Source organism: Ylistrum balloti, unplaced genomic scaffold (assembly GCF_031769215.1).
Source record: "Ylistrum balloti isolate Yb309-2 unplaced genomic scaffold, AGI_CSIRO_Ybal_v1 Utg369848, whole genome shotgun sequence".
NCBI classification, from domain to species: Eukaryota; Metazoa; Mollusca; class Bivalvia; order Pectinida; family Pectinidae; genus Ylistrum; species Ylistrum balloti.
In genome coordinates this window covers 285,104-302,213 of record NW_026782002.1, presented here as the reverse complement: position 1 = coordinate 302,213, position 17,110 = coordinate 285,104, and the positions used below count along the sequence as shown (strand labels likewise).

The 17,110-nt window shown below is 33.2% G+C and overlaps 1 protein-coding gene across 1 annotated transcript; it reads left to right on the top strand.

Annotated features, from left to right (window-relative positions):
- The first annotated feature begins 4,853 nt into the window (after positions 1–4,853).
- LOC132545439 (growth/differentiation factor 8-like) lies at positions 4,854–13,798 on the top strand. Its single transcript, XM_060209123.1, has 3 exons — positions 4,854–5,672; positions 9,460–9,839; positions 11,432–13,798. Exons 1-3 carry the CDS (start codon positions 5,084–5,086, stop codon positions 11,837–11,839), a joined length of 1,377 nt encoding a protein of 458 aa, XP_060065106.1. The 5' UTR covers positions 4,854–5,083; the 3' UTR covers positions 11,840–13,798.
- The last annotated feature ends 3,312 nt before the right edge of the window (positions 13,799–17,110 follow it).

The following is a 17,110-nucleotide window of genomic DNA, read 5'->3' as shown; positions in this document are numbered from 1 at the left end:
CACCATTTCCCAGCGGCATTATACAGGAATTTGATGATATATGGAGAAAAACCATACAGCAGTGTTAATGAAAAACGGCGAAATAAATAATCTGTATCGTAGTCCTATAGCTGTTCAAAATGGAAAATACAATAATAAATGGTATATAACATTTCTAGCATATTGGAAATCCATGTTTGCTCAATTAAGTTCAATTGTCTATTTCACGGTCAGTAAAGCTATTTATTCCTTTAAATATAAAATTTATTTAAGTTACAACAATCGTGGAACAAGTAATGTCAACTTTTATTAATCAACTTCGATGGATAGAACTCAAAGAACGAAGCATACAATAACATTTGCGCTCATTTTTCATTATGCAGTTACAAGGGCCTCTGTTTGAACATTTCTTTTGCTCGTTTATTCTCTTCGTTTCATCGATTTGAACAGTGAGCAAAACTTATCATAATGAAAAAACAATTATTGGCACCAGTCAATGCAATTAAATTAAGTATTTTCACGGATTTTCTTCAAGTAGATAACGATTACTTTGACGATCGACCTTGTAAATATGACATTAATCCTCTTAATAGTTTTGTTAACACATTCATTGACGTAATTCCCAACAAAGGTAGACTTATAATAATGTTATTATATTGTTAATGAGATGTTTGTTTCCGTTCCTTCACTGTAAATGATAGTTAAAGTATATGCTTTATACGTCATAAATCATAATTTCTATATGAAATTAGCAGATCTATTGCAGTCATTGTCATGATGAAACGCTTCACAATAACGGTAACGATGAAATACCGTTGACAAATATGTCAGGTGAATTTAGCCTGGAGCTATAGGATATGTAACGACAACATTAGGTTTGATGTAATGTTAGTTTGTGATTGCGATCAAAGACGTATTACACGCTATGTATTTTTGTTTGCTAGCATTGTTATTATTATGTAATTCGACACTTATAAGGTGTCCCCCAACATGATGTACAATACGCATCAACGTATCAATCACACCTGACCTATGATGTCAACCAACCCTCAACAAATACAATGGCGTAAACAGATCATTGGCTTACTTACTAACAATTCCTTTTTATAAATGACTAAATCATATCTGCCTTTAACATCTACGTTATGGAAAATTCTTCTATACGTTCATTAATTTAGAATACAATACGTAAAATAGCATTTGATCATATTCATATTGTTTTAGGTTAACTATCACGACTTAAATGAAAATAACGCGCGATCACTCGGTATCTTTTTGGTATTAAAAATAATCAATACATTTACGACTTTATATTGATTTTTGTAGAGCTATGGTACTATTTATAAGTCACGTCTGCGTGCGGAAGTATTTTAAGTGTAAAAAGCCTGTTCATTACGCAATGTAAAGGAAAAGGAAAGGAAAGCACGCAACGTGAAATCAGAAATGGAGATTAATTTACTCGAGCGATAGCACGAACGATACTTTTTTACCACAAAGCCTAGATATCTCTCCTAATTACATTTACTTTGATATTCTAGAATGAGTTTGATAATTGATGTTGAATGTTCACGCAATGCCATCTAAAATTTAAAGCAACGCATGCTAGCAATATATCATCTATATATCTGAAATCAAATCTAGACGTCTCATGAAATCAAAGGAGACATGTTATATATATTGAAAAATACTTTTTAAATATCTTTTCTTTTTTTTTAAATGTTAGATGATTTTTTAAAAGTTGTCATTTCATATACTGTTCAATAATTAACATCAACAAATTGCATTCAACATTTTCAGAACGAAACCGCACTTTTATCAAACAAAAGTTACTTATGCACTACTGTTTTAAATCCTTTGTGTCTAACGGAATCAAACCACAACAGAGAAGTTTGGTGCTGGTAGTAATAAAAAACACATATTTTATGAAATAAGATTAAACACAATCTGAAGAAGGCTGATAAAATTCATAAAACTGATGTCGCACCTGGATATTGAAGATTAATTTTAGAAACATTGCACATCCACCATTACGTGACATTCGATATCTTATTAAAGTATAGCTTTATTAATGTCACACGACTGAAGCTTATTTTCACCATAACGTCATCTTTACACCATTTTTCACTTTCAATACCACTAGCATTGAATATCCGTACAAGAGAACATAGAATGATCGTCATGATTGCTTTCTGCCTTCAAATTCCCCTAGGCAAACGTGACATTGATTTATATCACCAACATATTGCATGTTGCAATTTTATCACCAAGGATGAAGGTTGGACTGTCACTTAAGATAACAAATATATTTTACACGGAAAATGATGCCAAAAGGGATTTGCCTGTAGTTACATAGTTATTTCAGTTAGCACGAAGATATATCCCTCACTATTTGCCTAACAGAGTATGATCATGATGAAAAGACCTTGACCATTCTGCTCACACTATGACGCTTGTTTCTCAATATCTTTATCTCAATTGTTCTAAGTGTTGGCCGGAAATACACAAACCTTGACAGATGCCATTTTTTGTGAATTGGCAAAGAAAGATACAGATAGGAATGGCATCTACATGTTCTGATATTTGGCAGTTCCAGCAGTCTTCAATTATCATCAACGTTCATCATTGAAACAGAATGGGGACGACGTTATGATGGGCAAACAATTAGAGGTGGAGAAGAGTTCACATTGAATAATCTAGAGCAAAATAAATTCTTGGCTTAAAGTGGAAGGAATGGAAGATACTAATATAGCTACGTATATACGTATACTGAAACAGTTAAAAGACAAACAACGGACAGAAAGTGCGCAGGAAACAAATAAAACAAAAATAACAGGATATAAGTCCTTGGCAATGACCCTTACTGATAATGATGTACAGAACAGGTTCATACACAACAATGTTACAACTGCATCAAACAATCGATAAGCATCACCGTTTGCTATCAAAGAATACATTTACCGTTAAATATTTAACTGATTATAAAAGCCCAACATGTATCATTTATAATTAAATACTCAATTACCAAGGGTTTTAATAGGTCTGAATATATACATGTACATGACGTTGTTTTGAAATTATTCAATTCTGAAAGTAAAATATATAAATGATCTGCATTTTTGGCTAGAGCACTAACCATGTCTTTTTGAAACTTAATTTCAATCAATTTGAAGAATCAATTCGTCGCCTCTCTCCTGTAAGGAAAATTTAGGTCCTTAGCATTCGCGTCCTACAAGAACGCTACAGTTCAAATCATTATTTGATGTTACAGTTTAATTCATTAGTTAACGTTTATCCATCAAATTAAACTATAAACTGTATTGAGAAATGATATTCACTTGTGCATATTCTGTATACAAAAGGAAGCAAATATACTTCTATTAATATGTTACATTAAATTAGGTTACAGAGATCCAGTTAACAAAATATTTACTAACCTTAACAGACACCGCGAGACTATTTTAAGCTAATGAACAGAAAAACGTGACATATTTCCGTCATTTTCGAATTGATACAAAATTCGATTTATATTATATTTGCAAGAGAAACCGCTCGTAATTTTTAATATTGATAATAAATGTAGTGAAATCGATTTTAAAAATTGAGAAATTAATTATCAAGATTTTTATGCTAGAAGTGTTCAATACTTAAACAATCTAACAATACATTCCTGAATATTTTTCGTATGCTATCATAATTGTGTGTGCGTCTATGCATAATATACAAAATTTTCAATTGCATGTATTAATCATTGGGTTATAAACAATAAAATAACCATCTGGATTTGGTAATAACGCGGGTGTTTCTTCTTCACAATGGGATGCGTGACAGATAATGAGGTAGTTGGCCAAAAAATCAACCGCTTAAATGGCTGTTATTTTTATTGAAATATTCTGTCGATATTTTTAGTGACAGGGAAATAAAAAGGCAAATTATAGAGAACTTGTTTCTGCCTGAAAATAAGGACTGTTTCATAAAATGGAAATTTACGGTTTTAACAAGTCCGTTCCAATGCCAGGGAGAAATGAACCATACAACTCGCATGAGGAAAGCGATTTATAGAACACCCATTTAAAACACATCACCTCATGAAAAAAATGTAATCATAAAAACAGGTATTTCATAATCAACTTACCTGTAAAATAACGCTGTATTAGAAGCCGGGGAATAGGTAAAAGACAAAATTATATTTATACAGAATTAATATCAGACATTAATCTCATACTTATTGTTGGCGCGCCCATGGAATAAAATTGCATTTTAACTAAGAAGTAATTGTATTAAAATTGCCGCTATACGCACTATAAAACGAAAATATTAAAGGAAACAAAAGTATATAAAATACTTACTTCCTGTTGTTTTCGACTAAAATAATATGCTATGGGAAACATAATTTAATATTATAATCGAAATGTATAGAAGATTTCTTAATTTAACTGATAAAAACATTTTAATATGTATTGCGATGCTACACTGCATTTTAAACAGTATCTTACTATGTTACGGTAAAATACTTCTTTTCTGAACAACTTGCGAATTCATCCTTTTCAGATTTTGTATCAGAATTTTATCGACCATTTATAATCGCCATGAAAATAAAGATATCCATATGATTACGTTTCAACAAGGAGCATTCCTTACACAGTGGTAACGCTTCTGTTAGCTATGAGTTATTATATGTTACAGCTAATTGATTGGCACTTAACGAGGTAAGCTTTATGTAGAACGTAATCGTATTGGGTGCTTGTTGGCAACGTACATCGAAATACTGGCACTGAACTTTTATCCTTCTAAAATTCAGAAGCACGTGTAGGATCAGCTGACAGCTGACTTAGAACTACAGTGTAATGCACGTGTAGTGTTTGGTAGGGGGTGGGTTGATTTAACAGCCCCTAAATGCTAACCCCTGTGTTGTTTAACCTGAGAGAAGTCTGTCAATCTTTCTGCCGGACCTGTGCTACAGTGTAATTGATACGACGGTAATGATTCAATGCGATAGCTTGACCACTGGGTCGCTATAAAAGCGTGATCAGGGCCGCGGCACCGAACCATCTCTAACGTAACCGCTATACCTGTACAATCAGCTGATAGCTGTCAACGCGAAAGGATGCATCGTTCATTCCCTTCTCTCCTGTTCTCTTCTGTGTTGCTCTCTACAGTGTATGCTGTAGCGATCAACCAAACAAACGATACTTACCAATCCTTAGAACAGGAGAGTAAGGAACTCACTTCCATTCCAAAACAAGATAAATTAACAGAAGATCTATATGCAGATGATTACTATTCAGACATTTTACCGGAGTTGACTTTGGAACGTGATGGCAGTACTGATGTCGAATATGATATGCTGAATGATACTACAAATGCAACGTCCTTTCATGACTATGAAGAAGTTAAATATCCAAAGCATAAAAAGTGTCAAATTTGTAGAATTAGAGATGAACAGAAACGACATCGAGTGGAGGCAATTAAAAACAGAATTTCACATGTCTTGAAACTGGATGTACTTGGCATGCCAAACACGACAGCGAAACGATTACCAAAGGTACCATCGTTTTTACGTTTACGTGAAAAATATGAAAATGCGCAAATGCAATCTGATTCACCAAGTAGACGAAAGGAGGAAAGACTGCGGTACCAGGACGTACAGGAGGAATATGGCCAACCGGAGAGAACATATAGCTTTGCAAAAGAACGTATGTATCTAACTTTTATTCAAACTTGACTTAGTATATTACAAACAATAAGTATTCATTAGCAAAGACTTAAATTTCAAATGTTCAACACGTAAAGTGTTTTTAGTTTGTGATAGAACATTTGCAGAATAACTGTCAGTGTTATTATAACTTGTTTCATTTCAAAGATAAATTGTATTACGAGCTTAAATGCTTGTTTTGACATTGAAATCCATATATAACTAAGGAGACAATACGACACACATAATAGTTATGGTAAACATTAAGTTTAAATGATATTGATATTCAAGAAATTTGCCTTGCTTATCTTGCATGCTTTATTCAATTATTATTGTCAATGAACAGCAAAATGACAATTAAACGAAATTTACAATTACCACAAACCTCTCTCAAATCACTTCTTGCCAAAAGTTCTGTGAAAATTTCGATTTTTTAAAGTGCAAAACCAAATAGTTTACAAAATCATTAGCAAACATATTTTGGGATTTTTTTTAATATCTTATCACTGATTAATGACAGAACATTCTAGTATGGATTTTGAGACTGAACTCTGATGATTATAGATAATGCCACCTTACTAGCTCATTTTTATTGCATGATCGAATAATTACAATGATACGGTACAACACCAACCACACACTATGTAATTTTCAACCTGGGATTTGTAATCAGTTTCGTTGCCATAAACATTAAACCATTACCTGATCACAATTGCTAACAAACGAGTTACATCTGTCTCTGTAATATACTCAATGTAACAGAAAAGCTGGTATCTTTGTGAAGAAAAGATTATATTTCACTACTGAAGTTCCAAAGGAACGTACTACTTCTCCCTTACCTGGGTTAATGATAGCTCACTTAAATAGTCCACGTGAGAATATATACACAAGATGTTGACAAACACAATTCAATAAATATTCCATAGCAATTAGTACGAACAAACTTTGCTGTACAAACGTTTCGTTAAACTTATCATCCTGTATCCAACACGCTCGCTAACATTTTACCTCACTATGAACCGTATATATTTTCCAGTTGCGAATTGCCGACAAGTGAACGTTTTTGTACTTTAGTTTTGCCAAGATCCAGACGATATATTCTATTGCGGGATATGGGTCGAGGTTACATTGCATTCATACAGCGAGGGTCAGTAGCACACGTCGGCCTTCAGCACTATGTCTGCTCATCAAATCCTTATACTTGGACTTCTAGTCATGGTGCAATACGGTTAACATATATCAGTAAATACTGACTGCTACAGTCATAATCAGACATAAATACACGATATTTTGTATGAGTCGGCAGTTTTTTTAATCTTTCAACTGCTTTGTCAACATTATTTGTGGGCCATATTTTAGTTCATATATCATTAAACATATAGCTTATGTACATTAATACAAATCGACCATAACACAACACAGAGGTTAAATGGCTTAAAGAGTCCAGAAAAAATAGCATATGCATTGTATAGTCATACCCTTGCCACAGAATTTTGTTTTATCATTCCGTGCTGTAGCCAATGGGGCTATCTTGATTGCATTACATAAACTAATTACAGTTGTAACTATTTCATGGTCGCTGCCTTGTATTTATTTTCCGTTTGGATGTCATCTGGGTGACAGATTTCTAAAAGTAATATCGAGAACAACTGCAGTGTGATTGTTGTTCAAAGATAATTTCTTAATGACATGTATTAAAATGTATTATACACGCTTCAATTGAGGTGGAATTTATATTTTTTTTCTCGAGATAAATAAACTTGGAAAGCAGAAGCTAAACATTTTGTGAGTAAAGATGGCTGAACGCAGACAGAATACATACTAAGAGCGCATGTATAGCATTGGGTTCATTGGAAATGGATACGACTTTATTTGGCTTACAAACCCTTTGATTAAAAGGCAGTCTGGCCTACTGCACTGATCTTGCATGAAGTCATTCTATTCATCTTCTACAAGTGATACGTACATTTCACATCTCTATTTTGAAATATTTTCGTGTCTTTTTTTCCCTCTGTACGTTTACTTCCTGGGAGAGACTTCTGGAAATGCATAATATATGTTATCTTCAGCGACGTGTAAAGCGCTGGAGTAACGTAGCTCTACATGACGCCAAAATGACGTCATATTATTTTTCTGATATAGATTGAATTTACACGATCACATTAACTCTTGTGTTAAAGGGAGTCCATAATGCAAAATGTAAATTTTCGAGTAAATGTATAAATCAAAAACAATACTATTAGACAGAATTATACAAGTAGTCTGATTAATTTATATTAAGTGTGTCGAGATTAGAAACATATTTCGTATGCAACATATAAGGCACCTCAGTTTTGTCAAACAATCAGAGCTATACAAAGCAAAGACAGAAATCATCACAGCTACGCAAGAACTAGATATAAAATGGCAATGGATTAAATCATTAGATTTCTCTTGCATTACGTTTTTGGAAATATTTATATATAACAGCTAATTTGCCAATTCAACGTATGTTTTTGAAATCTTGAAAATAACACTATGTGCATATTGCGTTAAATGTTTAACATCACACATCACTTGGAGCACAAGTAATGAGTGTCAATGTCGGGTGGCGCAGTGTTAACGCACTCGCCTTTCACCTAGCCGACCGGGGTTCGATTCCCGGAACTGGACGTGAAAAGGTAAGGGGTCACCTGCCCGACCACGTGGGTTTTCCCCGGGTACTCCGGTTTCCTCCCACAATAAGACCCCTCGCGCGCTTACATCCGGGCCAACAAGAGTGATTATTATAAGTTGACATAACTTGTTTCGCAATTGTTGTAAAATAAATAAAGTTTATATTAATATATTCATACCTAGTTTTGCAAGAAAGATGAACAAAATAAGAAAATAAGAAAGTCAGTATTACCATTGCGTGCCGTTAAGAAAGTACCGGCAGATATAACCAAATCTGATAATTTTTAAATTGTATAGTAATTAACTATCGATTTTTTCATTCGCATGGTGGTCGAGAGAGGGATGAGATATTCCTCATTGGTGTCGAAGGCAAAATTACGCATTCGATAACATTTACTTGCTAGTTTCTGTGTGCTGAAACCTGCATGTCATAAGGGTTGTTATAGGAAGATATTAACTGCCTGTCAACCAAAATGTCTCGTTCAGTGAGTATCAGCGGTTGATAGTTTTGATGAAAATGGGTTTTGTCACACGTAATAATTTGATAAAGTCTAATACATCATCGCGTTCACGTTCACCATAATTCCTTTACTGCAAGTTTGAATTAAGATTCTGGCGACTTAAAGAATTTTCCATTGATGTTTTTGCATGTTGATTTCAGCGTACAATCAGAAACACTAAATTATTCGACGAATACTTTATGACCACACTTCCTAAAATTTTGATAATGGTCAAAAATGGATTTATATTAGGATTTGTGATTGTGAGAATTTAGTAATCATTAGAAAATGTTAACCTTATCATGTGATTTAACGTGAAAATCTGAACCGTGTAGGCACCTTTTATGTAGCATGTTATCGATATCAAAATAAGAGTCAATATCAGGTAATTAATGTAGGAACGTATTATTCGTATCAAATCATAGAAAATGTGAAACAGCCGATTTAGTGCAATTTGTATATAGGCACGATGGAAATATATACATACATATAACTAGACATCACGAAACTTTTACAAATATCACAAATAGTTACAATTTTAATCAATGCAGGTTGCATGACTGATGAAATGTTTGCTTATAGCTGCTGTTACCTAAATATGTTCGTATAATATTACCATTTTCGATGTTCCAGTACCTGACGATATGGACCAGGAATTTCCAAACACGATATATTTTGAAATGCAAGTCACACCAGAGAAAGAGACCAACAAAGCTCTGTTATGGGTTTACATCAATCCAGATGATGTCTTAGACAGGAATATGACCGAGATATATGTATATACAATTGACCCACCCGGTAAATTCAGTAAAGTTCCCACTAAACGGGAAATTGGAAGAAGAAAACGGCACAACATGAAAGCTTCAGGATGGCACCATTTTGATATACTAGATGAGGTTCAGAAATGGACCTACAGAACACATCTGAATCTTGGACTTGTGGTAGAAGCTTTGGATGAGACGGGTAGAAATCTGGTAGTACTTCCACCAACGTTTGGAGATAATGATGGATACGTAAGTCATTCTATTGTCGTTTATTGAAATGTTAAATATATTTTTCATTTATGTCATTCGTCTCTTTTCGATTGATATCATAAACCTTAATTTCAAATTTTGAATATCTACAATCCTTATATTGCCTTTTTATTGAGTTTTGATATGTTCATTCTCAAAGTGTGCTACTTTTATCTTAAACTATTCAGTTGCAGTATTGCGTTAATCTGATAATGACGCTCAATCCAATGAGTGTAATAAAACCATTCAATCTCCATAATTCTCAATAAAAACGAATGATTCCAATAATTTCAATCACCATGATAGACCTAGGGCAAAATATGACGATACAAAGGTAATATTATGGTTATATAAACTTTATGTGCTAAACAGCATTTTTGAAATAAAGTAGGTATTTTTAACTCATGAAAGATATATCTAATCCATGTGTGTGATGATCACTTGCATATACAATGCATTTTCTCCGTACGTGACAATACTTTCTAATTCCAAATTTAGGAGTGATGGAAATTCCAATCTAGTGGAAATATAGAACTAACTTATCAAGGCATAGTTTCACCGTGTTTGTGTTTTTAATTAGCTTTCTTAATTAAAAGATATGTCATAGGCTCAGATTGTATGGTTATAATATACTCCAATATACATTGTACAAAAGATAATGAAATAGCCAACCGTAACTGGCTGAAAACTTGCTTGTAAATGGACTCTATTATATCCTTATCATTGGATATCAGATGATTTGTTAGCTGTAGAACAAGGATTTGTCAAGCTATCGCTTGAGAAATTGCTTTCAACACTTTGCATATTATTTCCATATTTATTATGGATCCTTGTGTCATCCAAATAAATCTCAACGGCCCATTCAAGCTCAAGAGAGCGTATCATGATAATAACTATCTGATCGAGCGTCGTAGGTATATTAGTTGCTTAATACCTTCGACCCATTTTGTAATTGTATTAAGTATATTAAGGCAGGTGTGAAAATGCCTCGTCAGTATCCTTATATTTAACCTAAATACACAAACACAGCTGGACTAGAATACGCCCTTCAGTATGTTCCTAATCATCAAACGTAATTCAGAGAGCAAACACGTCAGCAATGTATTGAAAAAGGTCATGGGCGTTGAATAATATTGTTAGTTGTTAAACAAATCATGAATTGTGTTTGGCAAATGATTGCATCTATCGACCCTTAGTGATAAATGCACTTTAAAATACTAACAATTAAAACCCATCAATAAACATTTACCTTGTAACACACGTCATTGCTTTTTGAAAAGAGCATAATTGAAATGCATATCAAATCTACAATTTAAACAATCGATCCATTTAACTGTATTTACTTTATATTAACACCTGTTATATTTGAGATAACTAACACCTGTGATAAAATGGAGCGTTAAAACTCATATCGATTACAAAATACAAAAACGGTAAAAGATGACAGAAAAAAATTAAATAAAGTAAATCAAGTAAATAAACTTGCTGAAATAGAGGTCATTCTTCCAATTATGATTTTATCAATATCACTTTCCTTCGTGACTTTTTATTTATCTTTTCATTCATCAAAGTAAACTGTTCATTCATTTCAGGAACCTATGCTGGATCTGCGCACCTCTCTGAGGAAGTCAACACGGTCTAAGAGATCTTCCGAGCTCTACTGTGACCAAAGAGAGGAAACAGCTTGCTGTAGATACCCTCTAGAGGTTGATTTTGTCGCGTTTGGATGGGACTTTGTTATAGCACCCTTAACATATGCTGCTTACTACTGTGCAGGAGAATGTAAGGGCGAACAATTGGACGATACACTACATGCTCATGTCATCCAACAAGCACCGTCCCCAACCTTGAGTCAGCCAGCGTCAGCTCTTAGCAACATCGGTCCATGCTGCACTCCGACAAAAATGTCCGACTTAAATATGCTTTTCTTCGACCATAACTCCAACATAGCATTAACGCGATTGCCCAGGATGAAAGTAGACAGATGTGGATGTGCGTAAGTGAAGGATAACCCGTTAGAAAGAAAGAGACAGGATGGTCATGTATCTGCGAAATAGTAAAGGATGTTTGTTTGATTGGGATGATGGAAACTATTTGTCTTTCAACCATCTTTCTCCTCGTGATTGTAGTGCTGGTGCAACTAAACATATAAAACCGGCTTTGAGATACAGAAATGATTGTTTTACAAATAAGTAGAGAAAGAGACGACTGAATAGGGCAGATAGTACCAAGTATATAAACATTACCATTTGCTGACTTTACAGAGCAAGGTGTAATATATAAACACGAAATCCATAGGATGGCATCGTGTTGAGAACGCATCACCTTAAAGGTTATTGAGACGCTACTGTTTATATTATATTGTTGTCTTTTGGTGCTTTTAGAGATAAACAATGCATCACGTGGTGCTACGTCATACATTTGCGTCTTTCCTGTCGATCTCATTATGTACGTCATTTCCGTCATAGTCGCTAAAGCGACAGCTCTATCTGCCATATTATTTAAGTGTGTACTCTTATCACCAAGATATATAGTTCATACCAAACTGTGCTATAATTGCAGAGCTTTTAAAATCTCTATGTATTGTGTTCTATGTGTGTCGTTCCCATTTCAATGTTACTGTCATTGTGTTACTCTCAAATGTTCTTTGTTAATTGCATAGATGTTACCTTGTCAAATAGACAATTTTACAAATTCTTGAAATATATTTTGTAGTATCTGTATGAAATGCATATAGATATTAATATTAATCTAATTACAGATAAATGGTTGTATTTCAAATATATCAATTTGGTTAATTGTATTGATAATGACCATTGTTTATAAATGAAATAATTATGAGTAAGTTTTAATCTTTATGAAGTATAGAAAATATTTTGGAGTTTAACTCTGAAGTGGTATTGTGTTACAACCATTCTAAATGGTTAAGATTATATATCAAAGCATAATATAATTGTACATTTGATGTATAGTATAGTTCAGTTAACGAGAACGAATTAATCCGTGACATCAATTTATATGATCAAGAGCAAATATGTTTAGATATACAATTAATCAAATCTTAGTTTGAAATAATAAAAACATTTAAAAGTGGAATCGTAACCATGCGGTAAAAGAAAATATCATAAATAACGAATTATTGAGTTGAATAGTGATACAATATATGTATATATTATTAGATACAATTACATGAAAACTTATGCTATTTCTTTCATTCGACGCTGTTATTCGTCTCATTGTGTATTTTTTGTTTCACTTGTCCCATAATTTAGAAACTTATTGAACAACGTCAAATGCAAATGATTTGGACATTGCTTTAGTACATTCGAACCCCAACTTAGTCATACCTATCTTGTTTCTAGCTGACTTAACGGTCAGCAGTGTGACCGTATACTGTACCATGACATTGATTTAAATCAGCAGTATGTCAATTCGTGTCGTTTCATTCGTAGTCGGTGCATTGGTATTGAACCTATTTAAATGTGATGACAAAGATTCGTCATTTCGGTTCAATCACCAAAAATAACGTTGGAAGCTTATACCTTAACGAAACAGCATAATTGCTGTGATTACAAATATAACTTGTATATATGGCAAAGCACGGAGTGCTAAAATATCTGACTCAATTTTAAAATGATGTAATTTTGTTAGCAATCCAGCGAAGCATTAGGGTAGTAGCACCACATATGTAGATAATATTTCTTGACATGATTCATGCTTCTTTTGCATTCCAAAATATCATAGCTATATGTGATTGACAAACAAGTAGATTATAATAATACATTAGCATTCAATCACAGCGTTAAACGTTTTGTGTCAGACGCCATAATAATTAGAGACCAAATGTTCTATGTTCAATTACGAGAAATGTTTTATTGTTGAGAATGCGGAGTGCCTTCTGTGATGTATTGACATCGGAGATCTGTGATAGACAAACTCATTAAATGTGAAAATTTCAATCTCGACTTTGTTGTTTATATTACTCGGAGTCACGCTAATCACTACAGAAGAATTAGCGTAAAAGTTTGATCTGCTTTGTAAATAGGACCACATAGGCCTTTCACTGGGGTAGAAAACCAATAATTTTTATATACATGATATTGATATGTGTTGCAATGCTGTGATATGTGTTGGAATAATGTGATATGTGTTGCAATGCTGTGATATCAAGTAAACTAACACACGCAATTCAGCACTGCATTCAACTTCGTCTAGAGATTATCGAATGATTTCATATAATTATTCAATGTATAAAAAAAAATTAGTTTGAAGTCATGGTCTTTATCTATGGCGTATATTTGTGACTAGAATAGTCAGAATAGGTTATGCGTCATGCGTTTATATTAGACCATCACAGCGAATGCTAAAAGTAGGACCAACATGGCGAAAGTTTGGGCCATTAGTTTTTTTTCATTGTGTTTGGGTTTTTAATCTTTTATCTAAATAATATGTTGAATTTTTAAATGTTCAGACTTAGACATCGAATTGTATTTAATGAAACATGATATGAATAGTCTACTAAGAGCAAAATATGACGTTACAACTATAATATGACTAACTTGAACATGATATAACGACAGATTTACTATCGAATCCCTGGCTACTTTATATATAAGATAAAAGAATACTTTTTATATGTAGAATTAAAATAACAGTGTTATATGCAGCAGCTGTCATGGCGTATGTTTCAACACTGCTTCAACATAACCGGTATTGTTATAAACGAAATAATCCCTATTGTCCTAAAATGACAGGGCTCAATTTTAATTGTCACGATAACCTCCAAATACAAATGACCTAAAGAGATCTTGCCAATAACCTGAAAACGAAAAAAAGATCCCAAGAAATAAGTGTACCTAAAAAAGATAACAATTATCAAAGAGATGAAGCTTTAGTTTTTCGAAATTTATGAACCACGTATGATATGTAGTACGCACCCTTTGAGTATGGTATGACAAATCAAAGGCGACAGTTAGCTACATTTGCATTTGGCTACTGTAAAGTTTAGTTATTCAATGGATCATTTTTTGGGGGATTCATAAAAAAAAAAAATACACAAGGCATACATGTTTTGAGGAAGCCAAGGAATAGACTAATTTTATAAGCTCAATTTTCGAGGCATTCATTTTTCGTGGATTGAATCCATCTAAGAAATAGTAAAACATAAAATCCTCCGGAAAAAAATCTTCACTGTATTGGAAAGGATTGGTTTGAAGTATCAAAACATTAAGCACATCCTGATAAACAATGACATTATTACGAATTTTTTCACAAAAGGACACTTAAGTAAATTTAGAAGCAGATATAGCATTGAAAAAAATTGAATGCAATATATAGCATTAAAAGGTACAATTTTGAAGCTAAGAATAAGTATAGAAATTTCATCAAGGTAAAGTAGGTTTAGCGTAACCTCTCATGCCATGTTTTAATTAATTTTAAAATCCCCATGACAAAGAACATACACAGGCATTTGATACTCTTTTGAACCCATCCTATATTGGAAATCATGAATTTTTTTAATCATGGTCATAAACATTTCCATCTAAATTAATGAAAATGATTTCGATCAGCTTTGATTTCCTTTATATCGTCTAGTAACAGTTCAGGCTCTACGCAACACTAATATTTGCAGTTTAATTCATTGTTTGAAGTACTGTATGCAATTTTAGATTTATATTGAAAGATAATACTCATTTGTGTCTTTTGTACAATCTCTCGAATGTTTTTCAGGACCACTGACAGGCCAATCACATTTTACGTTTGTTTAATGAAAGGAATACTTTTTTAATATGAAGCTTTTGTTCAGATGTTAAGCTATTAAGTTCGTACAAGTTACATCTAAATTGAGATCATCCTAAATACACGGTATTAAGAAAAAGACGCTTGCTCTAACGGAACATCTCGTTTTATCCTTCTTGTATACTCTTTCATGAGTCTCCGTCAGTTTGTATAGTAATAGGACGTTAATATATCCTTTTGGTCATTTTAATTTGTATATGCGAGAGTTCTGACATAAGACTTCTCTTTTTTTCGTTTCCTTTTGAAACTTTCTTGTCAAATCTTTTCCTATTCTAAATCAACTTTTACTGAAGGGAAACAAAAATATATGTAATCAAATATACTAATAACCAAAAGAAAATAAATGTTATTGATAACACCAACTACTTTATTTAGAACTCAGTCTGAATTTGATGCTAAGATACTTTCATATTTAGGTCAGATATGAAAATGTGTTCAAAATACATTTCCTAGCATACCTTATAAACTTGTTGATTAAAACATTAACGAAACAAATATGTTTTCTATCAGATATTACAGAACGCATATCTTACATACTCTTACACAATAGCTATGACATCAGGCCCTTGTCCCCTGAAGGCCGTATCACGAATAATGCATCGGCGGCTTATCATATGTGACGTCAGCATTGATCTTAAATCATAGTGATATTGTAACATATTTAACATTGTCAATCATCAGATATACGTCATAGCGGGACGAAATTCACACGCTATACTCCTTGCCACAAATAACATATATAACACTAAAGTATACATATTTTGTGTATCTCAATACCAACACATTTAGATTCACCACGCTGCCAGTAATTTCCATTTCAGTGGACCACAAACAGCTGATCGTTACTGGCACATGCCAATCAAAACATATAAAGATACAGGGGGCAATATCATTGCGATTAGCACTTAACAATTAGAAGGCCTGCTTAGAATAATTCTTAGCGGGAGCTTCTTCAAACGGAATCGACATTTAATTATTTACTAGAGCAACAACGACTACACAGCAGATTTTCCAGTGTCAGCGATTGAATCACAAGTAAAACGGATTAATTCACATGGTGCTTCACATTACGACATGAAAGCAAACACATGTTAAGAATCTGACACCCGAAGTGTGGAACAAGTAGGGCAAACTGAAGTAGTCTAGCTACTATGGGTTAGTTTGAGATATGCTCTCAATACGCTTGTATTGGGTTTGAAATCAGAGTAAAATTTATATACACTCTGATGTTGTTAACACTTCCTCGCACTTGTTTACTTTCAGCAAACAACATTTTATAGTTTAAACTGCCAAGAGACCATGTCAAACTGAACGTAAAATCTGCTACACTAGCACTTCTCTAATTGACCTTCCACACATACTGGAAACATTACTATTATTTAACAAAAATCTACTATTACAGAAACTTTACAACAGTGTGCTACCATACCAATGGAAAATATATTTATTGAAAAGTCAGCATATCAACAAAG